Source organism: Bufo bufo, chromosome 1 (assembly GCF_905171765.1).
Source record: "Bufo bufo chromosome 1, aBufBuf1.1, whole genome shotgun sequence".
In the NCBI taxonomy this organism is placed as follows: domain Eukaryota; kingdom Metazoa; phylum Chordata; class Amphibia; order Anura; family Bufonidae; genus Bufo; species Bufo bufo.
This window is the reverse complement of record NC_053389.1, coordinates 682,828,652-682,847,479: the sequence shown is the minus strand read 5'-3', so window position 1 is coordinate 682,847,479 and position 18,828 is coordinate 682,828,652. Positions and strand designations below refer to the sequence as shown.

General features: G+C 44.0%; 1 protein-coding gene across 4 annotated transcripts in view; it reads left to right on the top strand.

Annotated features, from left to right (window-relative positions):
- The window catches only part of ARNT2 (aryl hydrocarbon receptor nuclear translocator 2), a 124,696-nt gene extending 106,609 nt beyond the window's left edge, over positions 1-18,087 (top strand). For all 4 annotated transcript variants that reach the window (XM_040414146.1, XM_040414148.1, XM_040414149.1 and 1 more), the window contains 7 exons: positions 4,781-4,853; positions 4,927-5,053; positions 6,770-6,866; positions 13,704-13,839; positions 14,877-15,042; positions 16,570-16,706; positions 17,092-18,087. In XM_040414146.1, the coding sequence (XP_040270080.1) occupies positions 4,781-4,853; positions 4,927-5,053; positions 6,770-6,866; positions 13,704-13,839; positions 14,877-15,042; positions 16,570-16,706; positions 17,092-17,190 (835 nt within the window). In that variant the 3' untranslated portion in view covers positions 17,191-18,087. The remainder of the gene's footprint in view (positions 1-4,780; positions 4,854-4,926; positions 5,054-6,769; positions 6,867-13,703; positions 13,840-14,876; positions 15,043-16,569; positions 16,707-17,091) is intronic.
- Positions 18,088-18,828: the final 741 nt, after the last annotated feature.

Sequence of the window (18,828 nt, the reverse complement as noted above, 5' to 3'; positions counted from 1 at the left end):
TATGTAAATGTGCCAACAATGTACACACTGTGGCAGATCTATGAAAATGTCTAAAGGTAAAACTGCCTTTGTTGCCTGTACCAACCAATCACAGTGCAGCTTTCATTTGTCTCACGTACTGTAAGAAGTGAAAGCTGTGCTGTGATTGTGTTGCTATGGGTAACAACGAAGGTTTTAATAAAATTGTCCCATTGCACACAGTGGGGCAGATTTACTAACCCCTTCTTAGATTTACTCAGTGTAGCCTTGGGCCAGACCGTCTATAAAGACAAATGTGGTTCATATTTAGACACTTTTGTCAAAAGTTTCCTGCAATTTTCCCGGTCACAGCTTATGCCATGCCCGTTTTCCCACTAAGCCACAAAAAGTGTCCAAGAAGCTTAAAGCGGGTCAGGAATGATTTAAAATGGCCACCAACAACCTGTCCTAGAATGTGAGCAGGACTGGTAGCTTTCACTTGCCGAGCTGCCTAGGGGGCTCAGGGTGCGGGACCTCACTACATTCTTGCACTTGCATATACTATATATTAAAGAGGTTTCCTGTCAGGCTGCTCAGTGGCATATCGTAGGCAGGATCACATAATCGCCGTCTGTTTTGGAGCAGTGCAGTGAGACCCCACACCTTCACCTACGCAGCTCTGCAAGTGGAGGCTAACAGTCCTGCTCGTATTCTAGCACTAGGGATGAGCGAACTTCCATTATGAATTCCGCTACCAATTCCATAACAGAATTCTTAGATAACCCAAACCTTGTACGCCGAACTTGAAAACAAAAGTTCTATCTAGGACAGGTTGCTGGCGGCCAATTGAAAATCTTTCCCAGAGAACCCCTTCAGGACGCTGAGATTTTCCGTTTTCATTTTTCACTCCCCGCCTTCCCATAGTCCTAACTTTTTTATTTTTCCATTCACATAGCCTTATAAGGGCCTGTTTTTTGCTGGACAAGTTTTACTTTCTAATAGCACCATTTATGGTTGCATACCATGTAGTAGGAAGCAGAAAAAAAATTCCAAATGGGGTAGAATTGGGAAAAAACACAATTCTGATAAAGGTTTTTATTTTCATTTTTACACCGTACACAATGTGGTAAAATTGACCTGTTATCTTCATTCTCCAGGTCAGTACTGTTACAACGATACCACACTTGTATAATTTTTCTTGCATTTTAATACCCCCCAAAAAATGACAACCTTTGAGGAAAAAAATTAAATTTATAACCATACTCTGATCCCTATAACTTTTTTGTAGTTATGTATACGGGGCTGTGAGAGGGCTCATTTTTTGAAGGATGATCTGTTCTTTTCAGTGATATCAATTTGAAATGTGTACGACTTTTTGCTCACTTTTTATTAAAAAAATTATTGGGTAGTTGAAGTGACAAAAAATGGCAAATTGGCTGTTTTTATATTTTTTTCTCATTATGCCATTTTCCGTATGCGGGCGCCATGTTTAGGGACCGGACTTCCGCCATACATATACGGCGAAGGTCCTAAAGGGGTTAATAGATGTGGTGCATAGCCCGTGCACCAGAAAACTGGCAGTTTGTAAATCTGCCCCAATGTGCGCAAATTTGTGCATTTTCATGCAGACACAATGGAATCCAAAGGCCTGCCTCACTATTGTATGGGAATCTGTCAGCCAGACGTGGAATGTCTGTTGATGGCTGCAAAGAATATAGCTGTGACACTTTGGAGCACCAGATTGTGGATAGCTTTAGGCTGTAGCTGACGCATGCAATCTTTTACTGGTCCCAATAAGACATATAGTCATGTATTAAAACAAGCAGTCAAGGCTGAGTATGAAATATGATCCCACACATGTTATATACAGTCTGTAAGCAATTAAAAAGTGTCCACAAGTATTAAAGAAGTATATAAAAGCTCTGCAAAGAGACCATTAACCAACTTAATGTCCGCATGCTTTCATACACATCACTAAACTGTAAGATGACTTCCAGTGGCCATATAAATGATGAGATCTTTGCATTTTTGTAATAAATAAGGTATGCAGATACAATTTTAATAGATTTTTGTCGGTCTGTAGCCAGACTTGTTTAATAGAGCTGTACTGAGATCTCCAGATTGTGCTGACTCTTCAGTCTGTCACAGAAGCCTGTGACTGTGCATTCAGTTTCTCCTAGTTTTATATGTTGACTACATAGTTGACTCTTCCTATGTACATCGAATCATATGGACAGAGTATTTCAGTGATGTATAAGAAAGCATTTCAGACACAAGTGCAGCACAACTGCATAATATACAGTCTTCTAGTAAGCACACATTAGGCCCCTTTAACACGGGCGTTGCGTATTGGGGCCGGATGCGTTCAGGGAAAATGGTGCGATTTGACACTAAAACAAGTCAGTTTTTTACTGCGATTGCGTTCCATGTTTGCATTTTTTCAGCGCAGGTGCAAAACATTGTAATGCGTTTTGCACGCGCGTGATAAAAATCGGCATGTTTGGTACCCAGACCCGAACCTGGACTTCTTCACAGAAGTTCGGGTTTGGGTTAGGTGTTGTGTAGATTTTATTATTTTCCCTTATAACATGGTTATAAGGGAAAATAAGAGCATTCTTAATACAGAATGCATAGTACAATAGGACTGGAGGGGTTAAAAAAGATAAAATAATTTAACTCACCTTAATCCACTTGATCGCGCAGCCGGCTTCTCTTCTGTCTTCTTCTTTGAGGAATAGGACCTTTGATGACGTCACTGCGCTCATCACATGGTCCATCACATGATCTTTTTACCATGGTGAAGTATCATGTGACGGACCATGTGATGAGCGCAGTGATGTCATCAAAGATCCTTTTCCTGTGCACAGCACAGCAAAGAAGAAGACAGAAGAAATGCCAGCTGCGCGATCAAGTGGATTAAGGTGAGTTAATTTCCCTTATAACCATGTTATAAGGGATAATGATCGGATCCCCATCCCGATCGTCTCCTAGCAACTGTGCGCGATTTTCTTGCAGCCCTATTCACTTCTATGGGGCCTGCATTTCGTGAAAAACGCAGAATATAGAACATGTTGCGATTTTCACGCAACGCACAAGTGATGCGTAAAAATCACCGTTCGTGTGCAAAGCCCCATAGAAATGAATGGGTCCGGATTCAGTGCGGGTGCAATGCGTTCACGTCACGCATTGCACCCGCGCGGAAAACTCGCTCGTGTGAAAGGGGCCTTAAAGGGAATGTGTCATCTGGAAATGACCTACTGACCTAAATAGTTATTAAATAAAAAGAAAAAAAAAAGTTATATTAAGTTTAAATCACCCTCGTTCCCAACTTGACATATAAAATATATAAACAATAAATAAACATATTACCTATCGCCACGCCCAAAAAAGTGCAAACTATTCAAATATTTGAAAAAATTCTCCTATGCTGTGAACGCCGTAACAGAAAAAAAATAATAAAAACCTTGAGATTCGCTATTTTTTAGTCACCTTGTCCCCCCAAAAATAGGATCAGACTGTTCGACTATGGGCCGGACGTTCCATAAAATGCAGAATGCACGCTGCTTGTTTTATTTTTTTTCACGTGGTATCGAGTATTGCAATACTTTTTCATGGTATCGAAATCGAATCAAAATTTTGGTATCGCAGCAACTGTAGTACAATGACCTCTGCACAGGTCACAGAGCATGCCTAGAAACCTCTCCCATAGAAGTCAATGAGGACCCCTCCTGACCATTGTGTCTATAGACCATGGGGCTGTCATAAAGCAATTTTCTTAATGATCTGTAGATGCTGTAAAGAACAAATCGGGCAAGATGGCCGCCCCCATAATAATGTTCAGAAAACAGAATAAAAACTCTTTAATCAGAAAATAAAATCAGAGTAGAAAAAAGGAGATGTGTTGCTATCTGGTTTTAACTGGCAGATAAAATATTTGGTAATTGCAGGTTTAAAGCAGGGGCCCAAGGCCCTAAAGTGGCCACTATATGCGTATGATACTACGCTGTCCGCACGCCACCTGTATCTCCCCTAATGCTCCTGAGGAATTGTGGGGCTATACCCATAATGAAACGCGTTGAGCCTGACACTGGGGAGAATTGTATGACCCATGTATGATCGGCGGTGTGCCTGCTAGCGCTACATACATAATACAGACAATTGCACTAAGCATAAACAAGACGGGTTACAAACTGGTACAGAAGGAGAGAGGGCCCTGCCCGCGAGGGCTTACAATTCAGCCCCCGTATATCATTTTTTAGTTTTACAAGTAGCCTCCTCTTATATAGGTATTTTATACTAACTAGACATCTCCTGCCTTTGTGTCACTTGCTAGTAATCATGACAAGTTTTTGGCCTCTGGATGTAAAAAAATTTTTTATTGAAAGCAAACATAGATCTTAAAATGGTGATTAGAGATGAGCGAAACAACTTCAGATGCTACATCCGAAGTCGCTTTGCTAAAAAATTTGTTATAATACTGTACGGAGAAATCTAAGTTATTCACGAAGTCATTGAAATAATGAAGTAATTGAAGGTAATTGATTATTACAGTGAAAAACCTTGGAACCGAACTCTGTACCACTCGGAACCGAAACAGAGTTCGGTTCCAAGTTTTGAAGTGGTTTTTCACTGTAATAATCAATTACTGAAGTTATTCAACAAAGTCTCGCGCGACTTCATGAATAACTTAGTTCGGCTCATCGGAGCCCATACATTCTAATACTGTACAGAGACGAGCAGTGGTGTTTATTTGGCTCAGTCATGTAACCTATCCGTACTGTTGTAGCCTACAGTATTTCCACAGCTGTTTCTGTGCTCCTAGGCAGGTCCAGCAGCAGCAGGCCGAACTAGAGGTTCATCCAAGGGACAGCCTATCCTCCTATGACCTGTCACAGGTGGGTATCTCTCACATACTCTTCCCAACCCATCCTCATGCTGTGTGCGCTGACATGCTTTGTGTCATTTCAGGTGCCTGTCCCAAATCTTGCAGGAAATGTACACGAAGGTGGGAAGTCTGTGGTTGATAAGACAGAATCCTTATTTTCCCAAGACCGGGACCCAAGGTTCGCTGAGATGTTTGCTGGAATCACAGCCTGTAAGTCGTCCATTTTATCCCTTGGAACCAGTCAGACAGCTTTTATAGCGTCATTGTAGGGCATACAGCTCGTCTGTGTGCCGTCAGGATAACTTCTTGCACTTGCCTTTGACGCCTCAGTACCTAGAGGGCTATCAGTGTTCATCTTTTTTATCTTGACCCTAATAGAGTCAGTCTGCCTACTTTCAACAATTTATTACATCTTTTAAGGGATTACGTGATCTTAGATACCTATCAAGTTCAGCTCAGGACAGTTGAGAGAATTCAGGGACCCCAGGGATCTTGGTTATGCGTGTTTTCAATAAGCATTTATATATGTTTGTAAATGTAGTGAAAGGGTCAAATGCCGAGTCTTCATTGAGAAGGAATGTAATGTAAAATATCCAAAGTGCCTTCTGCTAGCCTCCTTGTCGCCATCAGTGCATAGTTGTAGAGGTAACGGGGGTCTGTGTCTCGGATAGAATTAGGGGGTAACGTCTGCAAGACATCTGAGCGCTTGTAAATTATTTATATGCCGTTAGTGAAGTTAAATATATTGAGGGTCGATTTAGTACTGTAACTGGTGGAGGTAGATTTATTTTACTGAGATACTGATGATCTCTGCAAACCTTACATACATGTTAGATGCATTTAATTTCCAAAGAAAGATCACCCAGATATTTTGCTGCATAAAATTCAGCATTTAAAGGGATTGTCCAGGATAGGCCATCAATATCTGATTGGTGGGGATCTGACACTCCACATCCTTGACAATCAGATGGTTTAGAGTAGCTCCAGAAGTCGGCATTGCAGTAGCACTGCTCCCGTTCACTTCCATGTAACCAACGCCATCCACTACACAATGTTCATAGCTGTATAGTTCCGCGCCACATTCTGGTGACGGAGCTACTCTGAAACCACTGATCGCTGGGGTTTTGGGGTGTCGGACACCTGGCAATTTAATTTTGATGGCCTGAGGATAGGCCATCAATATTACAATCCTCGAATAACCCCTTTAAGTCTTATTTGTTTGTCTTCAGGTGAAACTGAAATGTATTCATTTTCTTTGTGAATATGTTGTCAGCTGTTAAATGCCACATATAAACCAGTAGACTAAATGGTAAAATTATTTGACAAGCTGTGAACCTGGGTTTTCATTCTGTTCCATGAATAGTTTACGTCTATAATAAAATTTGTAATATATCTTATTACAGAAAAATGCCTCTTTTCCAACTACTTCCTGTACTGATATCTCAGTGTTCACTTTTAAAATCTGTACACTGGACTCCATACAGGATACAGGTGCTGACCAAAGTGATGGGAGAGAGACACAAAGATGCTGCGACTTCTACTGTCTCACACCAGTGCTGGAATCACAGCTACTCTGCTCACTACTGATGCATAATATCTTACATGCTGCCTCTGTGTATGAGAGAGTGATAGATGAGCAGAATCTCCTCTGGTTTTAGTGTGCTGTGTAGGGAGACATCACAGCAGCTATTTAGTGTTCACTCACTCTGGAGCTGAGCTCATGGGTAAAAAGACAATAAGAGACAGAACCTCCAGAGAGGCAAACGTGTAGAAAAATGCTAAATATATTCATATACATTGATATAATGGCCAGATACAGTGTTACTCTTCATCTATGCACACATTACAGATTATTCTGAAAAGTCTGAAATAATAAGTAGGCTTTAATTTGTGAGGGTATGTGTGACTTCTTTTCTACTCCATCAGCTGAGAAGAAGATGTTGTCAGCATCCAGCAGTGGGAATCAGCAGTTATACTCAACAGGAAGCCCCTTCCAACCTGGCCACAGTGGCAAGACCTTCAGGTACTTACTCGTAACTTACTTTTACTTATCTGTGGACCTGATAGAAGCATGAAGATGAATACATTATTAAAGGGGTTCTACAGTTTGTTTTAACTGATGATCTATACTCTGGATAGATCATCAGCATCTGATCGGCGGGGGTCCGACACCCGGGACCCCTGCTGATCAGCTGTTTGAGAAGGCAGCGGTGCTCCAGCAGCGCCGCGGACTTCTCACTGTTTACTGCTGGCCCAGTGACGTCACAACTAGTATCAAATGGCCTGGGCGGAGCTTAGCCCCGCCCAGGCCATTGATACTAGTCGTGACGTCACTGGGCCAGCGGTAAACAGTGAGGAGGCTGCGGCGCTGCTGGAGCACCGCTGCCTTCTCAAACAGCTGATCGGCGGGGGTCCCGGGTGTCGGACCCCCGCCGATCAGATGCTGATGATCTATCCAGAGTATAGATCATCAGTTAAAACAAATTGTAGAACCCCTTTAATGCACAGTGAGCAATGTTTTGCAGTGATTACTGCAGATTGCTGCACTGGGTCACACAATGTGTGCAACCAAATATGGTCACCACTCAATGCCAGTCAGTTCATTTAACATCACCGTTTGTATGTCATGATACTGCTGTGACCTTTGTACGGCAATTATAATCAATATGTATTTTGTGCAGCGATTATGGGACATTTGAAAGAAGAAAAGTTGTATTTGAAACAAGTGAGACTCGTAATATAATTCATGTCTCAGAACTTTCTTTTGTATCTTGCTGTTTTCAGTGTTGTTTATGTTATTCTTTTAATTATTTATGCATCTAATAAATATAAGAGATGTGAGCCATACTCAATAATATACAGTAGGGCCCATTTTAAATGGCATATCTTCACTCTCATTGAATGTAAAGATACCAAAAATTTATAAAAAATAGTATACTATATAATACAGTCCTGATCAAAAGTTTAAGACCACTTGAAAAATGGCAAAAAATCATATTTAGCATGGCTGGATCTTAACAAGGTTCCAAGTAGAACTTCAACATGCAACAAGAAGAAATGGGAGTGAGACAAAACATTTTTTGAGCATTCAATTTAATAAAAACAATGAATAAACTGAAACAGGCTGTTTTTCAGCTGATCAAAAGTTTAGGACCACACCTCCAAAAAAAAACTAAACCCCCCAAAATCCAACTTCCAAACATGAACTCAGTAATGAGTAGCTCCGCCGTTATTGTTTCTCGCCCATATTCATTGGGGGACACAGGAACCGTGGGTATAGCTATGTCCTCTAGGAGGCGTTGACACTAGTAAAAGCTGTTAGCTCCTCCCCTGGGGGGGGGGCACTCTGGTGCGAATTCTTCCCGCCCTGCTTCCCCCTCCCCTAGAAGGATGCTGAGCCTGCCCCGGTCCTAAAAATGGCCTTAACCCTTTCATGCCCAGCCACCTCTTTAGGCCGGCATATCTGGGGATCCACCCCTGGTGCACGCTGGTAATGCAGAGGATTTTAACAGTTTCCTGCCTCTTGTGCGCTTGAGGCCGGCATCGTATTTAAAAAAAAATATATAATAATATGCGCCATACGGGTTCCTCTCCTCAGCCCTCACTACCGCGGGACTAACCTGTCTGTGTGGTACCACACTGGGCCATGTCCTATCTCGGATAGGGAGGACCTCTCATATTCCCAATCCGCCCTCCAGGGCCGTTTGGTTGATAATTCTCCACCTTCGCAAATCCCATGGAGGACAGTTGAAGTATTCCCAATCCACCCTCCAGGTCGTTTGGTTGATATTTCTCCACCTGCGCAATCCAGTGAAGGACCACTGCAAGATCCCAATTCGTCCTCCGGGGCCGTTTGGTTGATGATTCTCCACCTGCGCAATCCAGTGAAGGACCACTGCAGGATCCTAATACGTCCTCCGGGGCCGTTTGGTTGATAATTCTCTGCAGGTTCCCAATCCGTCCTCCGTGGCCGTTTTGGTTGATAATTTTCCACCTGCTCAATATAGCGGAGAACCTCTGGAATTCCAAATCCACCCTCCGGGGTCGTTTGGTTGATAATTCTCCACCTTCGTACATCACGTGGAGGACAGCTGGAGCATTCCAAACCCACCTTCCGGGTCGTTTGGTTGCCAATTCTCCACCTGCGAAATTCAGCGAAGGATCTCTGCAGGATTCCTAATCCGTCCTCCTGGGTCGTTTGGTTGATGATTCCCCACCTGCGCAATTCCAGTGGGAGGCAACTGTAACTTCCCAATCCACCCTCTGGGGTCGTTTGGTTCATGATTCTCCACCTGGGCAATCCAGTGATGGACCACTGCAGGATCCCAATCCGTCTTTCGGGGCCGTTTTGGTTGATAATTCTCCACCTGCTCAATACAGCGGAGAGCTCTGGAATTCCAAATCCACCCTCCGGGGTCGTTTGGTTGATAATTCTCCACCTTCATACATCACGTGGAGGACAGCTGAAGCATTCCAAACCCACCTTCCGGGTCGTTTGGTTGCTAATTCTCCACCTGCGAAATTCAGCAAAGGATCTCTGCAGGATTCCTAATCCGTCCTCCTGGGTCGTTTGGTTGATGATTCCCCACCTGCGCAATTCCAGTGGGAGGCAACTGGAACTTCCCAATCCACCTTCTGGGGTAGTTTGGTTCATAATTCTCTGCCGGCGCAATTTTATACAGGGCCCCTGTTCTCAATCCACCCTCCCGGGTAGTTTGGTTGATCATTCTCAACCGGCGCAATTTTATACAGGACCTCTGTTCCCATTCCACCCCCTGGGTGGTTTGGTTGCTAAGCCCCCTCCTGCGCAGTCCGCATCTGCCAGGGGCGAGATTCTGAAGGGCAGACCTGCGCGCTAGCAGCGGACCACAGCAGGTCATCTTCTCCTCGAACATCTCCGCACCCCCTCCCTTCATCCCCGGGTCACGCTCAGGCGCACCCTCTCTCACAGGAGCGGGTCCGTCCGGGGGGGGGGGGGGGAGAATCACTGATTCAGACCCTGGCGTGGATCCGAAGCAATTTCCTAAGATTGAGTCTACGGTGGCCAGCAGCACTTGTCGTAGGCATTACCCTCTTCCTTAGGCGGAGTAATTGCACTACTTGGGATACAGTACTGACCTTATACATTGTCCCCTGTCATAGGTGGACTAAGTACAATAACACTGATTTCAGTGCCGGACGGATACATTCCCCCTTCTGTAGGTGGTGGAATTGCATCTCCACTGGGTTCAGTACCTGCCGTATTCAATAGCGTCTTCCACAGGTGGCAGGATGACATTATCACTGGTTACAAGGTGTGCTGTATGCATTACCCCCTTACTTAGGTCCTAATTGCACTCCCACAGGGTACAGGACTCGCCATATGCACTAGTTTTCGCCGTGGGCATTAACCCTCCTTTATAGGTGGGGTATTTTCCCTACCACTTCACAAGGATAAGGCGGTTCTCTGGGCCATTCCTTTTTTCTCCCGAAGGTGGTCTCTGTCTTCCACTTCAATGTAGGAATTGTCCTTCCTTCACTGTCCCTCTCCTTCACTCCCTGAGGCAGGGAGCTACGTCATTATTGGCAGCCTCCAGTTCCTTCCGGCGTACGGAACCCCCCTTTTTTGTCATCCGGAGGTTCCACGGAAAGGATTGGCGGCCTCCGAGGTGCAAATTGCACGATGGATTCGGTCTGCAAATGCCTTACCGTTCCGCCCTTAAGTGTCACGGCTCGCTCCCCTGAACGGTGGACGCTTATTGGGCTCTGAGGCATCGCGCCTCGGCTGCGCAGTTGTGTAACGCGGCTTCCGGTCCTCCTTACACACATAAAAAAAAAATTCCAGGTGCATTCTTATGCATCTGCGGCCGCTGCTTAGCCCGCAAGGTCTTGCAGGCGGCAGTTTCTTAGCTACCAGCAGGGACGCTTGCTTCCATGGGTCTGTGGTTTTTCCCTCCCCGTGGACTGCTCTTGAACGTCCCACGGTTCCTGTGTCCCCCAATGAATATGGGCGAGAAAAGGAGATTTTTGTATAACTTACCAGTATAATCTCTTTCTCGCTCTTCAATGGGGGACACAGCACCCACCCAGTATTGTTGTTCATCCACAGTTGTGGCTGTTGCTGGTTAGAACCTAGTTCGGTTCTTGGCATGGTTGCTGTTCCACGTTTTTTCATTGGTTTACTTGCTTCTCCTACTGCTTCTCACAAACTGAAGCTCTCTCTCCAGGCTGGAGGGGGTATAGCTGCCAGGGGAGGAGCTAACAGCTTTTACTAGTGTCAACGCCTCCTAGAGGACATAGCTATACCCACGGTTCCTGTGTCCCCCAATGAAGAGCGAGAAAGAGATTTTACTGGTAAGTTATACAAAAATCTCCTTTTATCACTTCCAAAATTCGTTTCGGCATGCTTGATGCAAGCATTTCCATGAGGTGAGTGGGAACATTTCTCCAAGTGGTGAAGACGGCCGCACGAAGGCCATCTACTGTCTGGAACTGTTATCCATTTTTGTAAACTTCCCTTGCCATCCATCCCCAAAGGTTCTCAATTGGATTTAGATCAGGGGAACACGCAGGATGGGCAAAAAGAGTCCTTGTCCTGCGGGCATTGTGTACTGTAGCGTTGTCCTGTTGAAAAACCCAGTCGTTACCACACAGACGAGGGCCCTCAGTCATGAGGAATGCTCTCTGCAACATCTGGACATAGCCAGCGGCCGTTTGACGCCCCTGCACTTCCTGAAGCTCCATTGTTCCACTGAAGGAAAAAGCACCCCAGACCATTATGGCGCCCCCTCCACTGTGGTGTGTAGAAAACATCTCAGGTGGGATCTGCTTGTCATGCCAGTAACGTTGGAAACCATCAAGACCATCAAGGTTAAATTTTTTCTCATCAGAGAATAAAACTTTCTTCCACCTTTGAATGTCCCATGTTTGGTGCTCTCTTGCAAAGTCCAAACGAGCAGTTCTGTGGCGTTCAAGGAGACGAGGTCTTTGAAGACGTTTTTTGTTTTTGAAGCCCTTCAGTCTCAGATGCCGTCTGATGGTTATGGGGCTGCAGTCAGCACCAGTAAGGGCCTTAATTTGGGTCGAGGATCGTCCAGTGTCTTGACGGACAGCCAATTGGATCCTCCGGCTCAGTGCTGATGAAATTTTTGTTGGGTCTTCCACTTGACTTTTTTGTTCCATAACCCTCAGGATCATTTAAGAAATTCCAAATGACTGTCTTACTGCGTCCCACCTCAGCAGCGATGGCGTGCTGTGAGAGACCCTGCTTATGCAGTTCAACAACCCGACCACGTTCAAAAAGGGAGAGTTTTTTTGCCTTTGCCATCACAACGTGTGACTACCTGACAGAAAATGACAATGAATCCACATCTTTGCACAGATTTGGCCTTTTAAAGGCATGTGGTCCTAAAATTTGGATCAGCTGAAAAACAGCCTGTTTCAGTTTAATCGTTATTTTCAATAAATTGAATGCTCAAAAAATGTTTTGTCTCACTCTCATTTCTTCTTGTTGCATGTTGAAGCTCTACTTGGAACCTTGTTAAGATCCAACAATGTAAAATATGATTTCTTTTTTGCCATTTTTCAAATGGTCTTAAACTTTTGATCAGGACTGTATGAGGTATAATATAATATAATCTCATATTATATAGTATAGGAAATATATCATATAGTATGTGTACAAGAAAATTAATTAAATAATAAATACCATAAGCAAAGTGACAGCAAAATAAAATGAATTGCCTCAAAATGCCTGGGCGCAAGGACTTTTGGGATACAAGAATAAAATGGGGTAATTGCCACGTACCATCTTCAGATGCAGACTGAAAGAATGTCTGCAGGCAGCAGCCCGTCTATATACTGTAGAACAGGTAAAGAGACGAGGCATGGTGACTGTCTTCAAGATTTCCATCTTTGGAGTGTGAATCTTAGAAGAAAACGTTTACTTATCTGTATGCATAGGGACAAGCCCTTCATCTGCATTTGCAGTTAACTGGAGGTTGACATTAAAATGTCAATCTAAAATGTAATTTTTTTCAATTTGTGACCTAAAATGCAAATTTTAGTATTCTATTGAGTCTTTCACCTAAAATGACCATTATAGAACACTAACCCCATGATCTGCATTATAGTCCCCATATTGGAATGCTACTTACCGTATAGCTGTCTGCCGCTTATTTTCGCTAAAAAACACTTTTATTCAATATGTAAATCAGGTTCTGAAGGTGCCCAGGGGCGGCGTGCAAGTGGCTGGTGCCCAGGCCTCTCGTCGCTTTTCATATGAAACCCCTCCCCTTTCACCCCTTTGGCCCACCCTAGGTTCTTCAGAAATCCAGCTCCAGCGCCGTTCACACGATTCGCCGCGCCTGCGCACTTCATTCCCCATTATGGGCAGAGGCACAAAGCCGGCTAGATGTACGGGCCGGCACATGCGCATTAAACGCTCTTGTGCCTCTGCCCATGGGGGATGAAGTGCGCAGGCGCGGCGAATCTTGTGAACAGCTCTGGCGCTGGATTTCTGAAGAACCTAGGGCGGGCCAGAGGGGTGAAAGGGGAGGGGTTCATATGAAAAGCGACGCTTGCACGCCGCCCCTGGGCACCTTCAGAACCTAATTTACATATTGAATAAAAGTGTTTTTAGCGAAAATAAGCGACGGACAGCTATACGGTAAGTAGCATTCAAATATGGGGACTATAATGGAGATCATGTGTTTAGTGTTCTATAATGGTCATTTTAGGTGAAAGACTCCCTTTAAGTTGACTGACTGATCACCATACAGAATACCCTGCTGTGCCGTTATTTAGGATACACTATGCCGATTCATGAAGTAGAATGAAATCGCAACAAAAACATGTTTGGGTTTCTACTTTCTTATTCCAGCTCCTCAGTTGTCCATGTGACTGGTGTGAATGAAATTCAGTCTCCAACGGGCACTGGACAGAATTTAACGCAGATATCACGCCAAATTAATGCTGGACAGGTCTGGACAGGAAGCCGGCCGCCTTTCCAAGGACAGGTATTTCCACTACTAATAGCTCTATAGATAGTGACAATGGGGGTCATGTATCAATGCTGTATCCGTCTTTAGAGGCCAAGATGGTCAGGCAGCTCACTGAACAATCAGATTACATGCTGCCCTTAGAAGTCTAAGGGAGGAGGGGGTGAGTTGGAGTGGGAGACACACAGACACATTGGCTAGATCAGCTAACATTAAGTGTTACATCTCACCTCAAGTGCTTTATTCACATCAGTACACCCAATGCCTCTCTAGAATGTCCTGTATGGTGCTTCTGTGTGGATAAGAGAGGGTAAGGGAGCAGAATTTTCTGTTTTGCTAGTGTTCAGCTAACCTCCACACACTAACTCTAGAGATGGAGCCTGCAGAGAGGAAAACTGCAAAAAAAAAATGCAGAATACAAATCTTATCATTGCCTGAAATCCCAAATAAGTGATTTATATGCACGATAGCTTATTCTGAAAAGTTATATGAAAGTTTAGATGTGTTCTTACCTTCATTTGGCGATATTAGTTGGATTTTTTATCAGCTGGATTTGCTTATCACCAATTGGACGATTTAGAAGAGTGGTTTACTGGAGACAACCCCTTTAATTGTAAAAATGATGTGGTCCGTCCCTTACTTCAAAGTTAAAGGGTTGTCTCACTTCCGCAAATAGCATTTATCATGTAGAGAAAGTGAATACAAGGCAGTTACTAATGTACTGTTATTATCCATATTGCTTCCTTTGCTGGCTGGATTCATTTTTCCATCTCATTATACACTGCTCATATCCAGGGGTTACGATCACCCTTCAACCCAGAAGCGGTGGCCGTGCTTGCACACTATAGGACTATTCGCACTCCCACTGTACCAGCCACCAGAGAGGCCAACGCTTTTTCCTATAGTGTGCAAGCGTGGCCACTGCTTCTAGATTGCAGAGTGGTCATACCCCCTTGAAACAAGAAGTGTATAATGTGATGGGAAAAATTTATCAAGCCAGCAAAGGAGGCAATATGGACAATTTTAACAGATATATAATTTTTTTTCTTTTGCAGCAAATTACTACACAATCGGGAAAAGCTCAAACTTCCCCATTTGGTATTGGAACAAGTCACACATATACGTCTGACCCATCTACATACAGCCCACTGTCAAGCCCAGCCACGTCGTCTCCCAGTGGAAATGCTTACTCTGGCCTGGGAGGAAGGAACGCTGCATTCAGTAAGTATACATTTTTCGGCTTTCTACAAAGGTGTCCTTAGATTTATGACATGCTTCTTAATACATGTTGGTCCAACATAAATATTTTCAGCTGTAGTATGAGCCATGGATATCTCAGACACGTATGGTACCTCTTTATCTCTGCTCACTGTCTCCATAACGATTTTTGCTATCATAACTGGGCCATCAGTGTTTTAACACAGGAAGGTAGGTCATTGTGTCATCTTCAGTCTACACTAAAGGGCTTTTATGTCACTGCTTATTCAGAAATGAATTATCTGTAATACCTGTGAATGAATTATAAGAAGATAATGAATAATAGTGATGGCTAACCTCCGGCACTCCAGCTGTGGTAAAACTACAACTCCCAAGATGTACACTTGCTTGGCTGTTCTCAGAACTCCATAGAAATGAGTAGAGCATGCTGGGAGTCGTAGTTTCACCACAGCTGGAGTGCCGGAGGTTAGCCATCACTATTATAGGGGGTTATCTGACTATTTGTAACCAGAGAATAGGTCATCAGCATCTGATCGTGGGGTCCAGGACGTTTGCCACTCAGCTGTTTGTGAAGGCCCAGCTTCTCACTGCGTACCCTAGACCAGTGACATCAAGACCATCAGTCATGGGGCAGGCTCAGCTCAGCTCCATTCCCTTGAATGAGATTGTGTTTTGCACTCTTATGTCTCTAGCACCTGTGCCCAGCCTGTGACTAGGCTTCTCTTTGTCATTGTTGAACACTTTTAACATGTTTTTCCATCTTTTATGTGTTTTTTTGGGGGTATAAAACCAGTGGGACTGATGGCAACAACTATCAAACAGTTACAAAATAACAACTAGCTCAAAACCTGGATGTAACGATAGGTGGTGATTGGTGTTTTTCCCCGAAGCAAAATACGATGACAGCAGATGTCAGGCACAATTCATAGTGTAAAAATCACCTTACTGACTGACAATTTGTTGTGAATGTCTCCATGTTTTCTGTATAGCTAATTATATTTAAAGGGAGTCTGTCATCAAAGTTTCACCTTTTTAACCCTTCCCATAGCTTTCTAGCAGGCTTACAGTTAATAAAAACGTTACCTTTATGAGCAATCCTGGACTTATAAAACCGGCAAAAATCAACTTAGTAGCATATGCAAATGAGGGCTCGCAAGTGCCCAGGGGCGGCGTTACCCTCGTAGGTGCCCAGCTAGCTCAGCCTTATCGTCGCTTCCCTCCGCTCATTCTTTCCCTCTGCCCGGCGAAACAAGAAGTAAGTAGATGGGCGGTCAGAGGGAAAGGATGGGCGGGGGGAAGGGACAATAAGGCTGAGCTAGCTGGGCACCTACGAGGGTAACGCCGCCCCTGGGCACTTGCGAGCCCTCATTTGCATATGCTACGAAGTTGTTTTTTGCCGGTTTTATAAGTCCAGGATTGCTCATAAAGGTAACGTTTTTATTAACTGTAAGAAAGCTATGGGAAGGGTTAAAAAGGTGAAACTTTGATGACAGACTCCCTTTAACTTGTGTGTATCCATCTCACTATTAGCTGAAACAGGGCAGAGCAGTAACCAGTTCCAGGGACGGGCGTCAGAAGTCTGGTCTCAGTGGCAGAGCCAACACCATAACCAGCAGAGCAATGACCAGCACTCCCATCAACAGCCAGGTCAAGCCGAAGTGTTTCAGGTACTGTGCAGTCCTTCGTCTGCTGTGGTAGTGATCTCTATGCCGGTCCATCAGCAGGGTGTAGACTATGTTGTAACATTCACATTCCATAAACTGTGATTTGTTTTCTGCTGATAGATACTGAAGGTAAGCAGGAGGAGTGAATGTCCTTTCCCAGCAGTTGATTTGGCACAATTCCACTAATAGCACATATTTGTAAGCAAGTCCCTTACATTTTCTGCAAAGTTGCTCTTAATTAAAATTCTTCTCCATAGCCATGTTAATTGCATTTCAAGGAAGTGAAATGTCAGCGTTAAAATATGAAGATATGAAATTCATAAACTGAGAGGGGACACGGGTAAGAGTAACGTATCTGGATTCATATGTACATTTTTTGTATCCCCAGGACATGTTACCTATGTCTGGAGACCCCACTCAAGGAACCGGTAACTACAACATTGAAGACTTTGCAGATCTGGGGATGTTCCCACCTTTTTCTGAATAATCTCATGGAAGCAATCTCCTTTTCTGTGTTACCTGTGTCAGCTTTGTATTGTGAGACAGTGAAGACCAGAGACTGTATTATCGCTGCATACATCTGGCATACATCTGGCGTGTCTGTCTGTAAAACCAATTTACTGTAGATCCCAACTTTCACAAGCTGCAACGCTTCATATGAGCCTGTTGATGCTTTTATGTTACAGACCACAAAATGTAAGAGCAAGACTGCAAATTCATTGCAATCAACTGGCGTATTGTTATACAAAATGACACTGGCTGCTACAATGGTTGCATACGATGTAACTGGAAATCAGTCTTCAGATTATAAAGCCTAGAATGTGACGGCCATAACCTATATATGACCTAGGGAATCCGTCGGTCTCCACAATATCATGTGAAAAAATACCATTGCTCAGATCTGTCTGTCATATAACACTCAGATCCCCTGTCCTGTAACTTCCCAGGGACTCCCATAATCCGCAGTGAACTGGGCAGTTCTAATATGTCTTTTACATTGACCAGTGACCTGGTTACTTAATTGTCAAGCTGTTATGTTACGTGAAGCGTATACCTTGTGTATTTTGTACTACTGAATGTCCTGTACTAATCCTCATACTGCATAGTTTGACTGTGCAGTGTTAAGCTAACGTCATTTCATTAAAGAGTGACAACGGCCATGTTGTTGGTCGTCATAATGATTTCTGAATTGTCCTGCAGTTATGTGACTGACCAGTTTTCACAATCAAACTGGTGCGGTCAGGAATTCAGTCAGATGACTGTTCTTTAGCTATAAAATTGTAAAACCTAAATGGACGTTAAAAGTAGCACCAGGTAAAAAAACGTGAAAAAAAGAATTACAGACTTATAGGGCCGCATTTACCCAAATTGTCTAATAAAGACTGTCCTTATTTCCTATGGCAACGTATCGGAGCTCGGCTTTCATTTCTTAAACTGCTGTGGTAGAATGAAACCTGTACTGGGATTAGTTGCTATGGACGGCAAATAGTTTTTTGTTTAAGCAATTTTGATAAATCTGCCCCTCGATCATGAATTTTTACAAATAAATGCTCTTTAACTTCAGCTTTTATAACCGTCTAAAGAAAGACTTACTAAGGGCTCATGCGCACGAACGTGTGCCGGCCGGGCCCGTGCTGCAGGGAGCAAATTGCAGTCCGCAATGCATGGGCCACCAACCGCGTGCCTACCGTCTGCGGACGCAGACCCATTCACTTGAATGGGGTCTGCAATCCGCATCCGACTCCGTTGTGCTTTCATGGACTATCGATCCGTGCCTCCGTTCTGCACCATATCATGTGGATTCCGGACCCATTCAAGTGATTGCGGGCCCCAATACGGGCAACGGCTGTGTGCATGAGCCCTTAGAGTGTATATATCAGCAGTGGATGCTATTACTCCTTCGGAACAAGTCAGGACTTGGAACTCTACTCCAAGCTGTGTCACTAGACCCCAGATCAAACACAAAGGGGTCCTTGCATAGGAACACTTTGAATCAGGATTTTGGGACACACTTTCACTCCAGGAGTCAATGAGTATAACACCATATCATTATACAGGCCGCAGAACTTCCTGTGTGATACCGTTATAGGCACCAGCCTTTCTCTCACATGGACTGTTCTAAGCA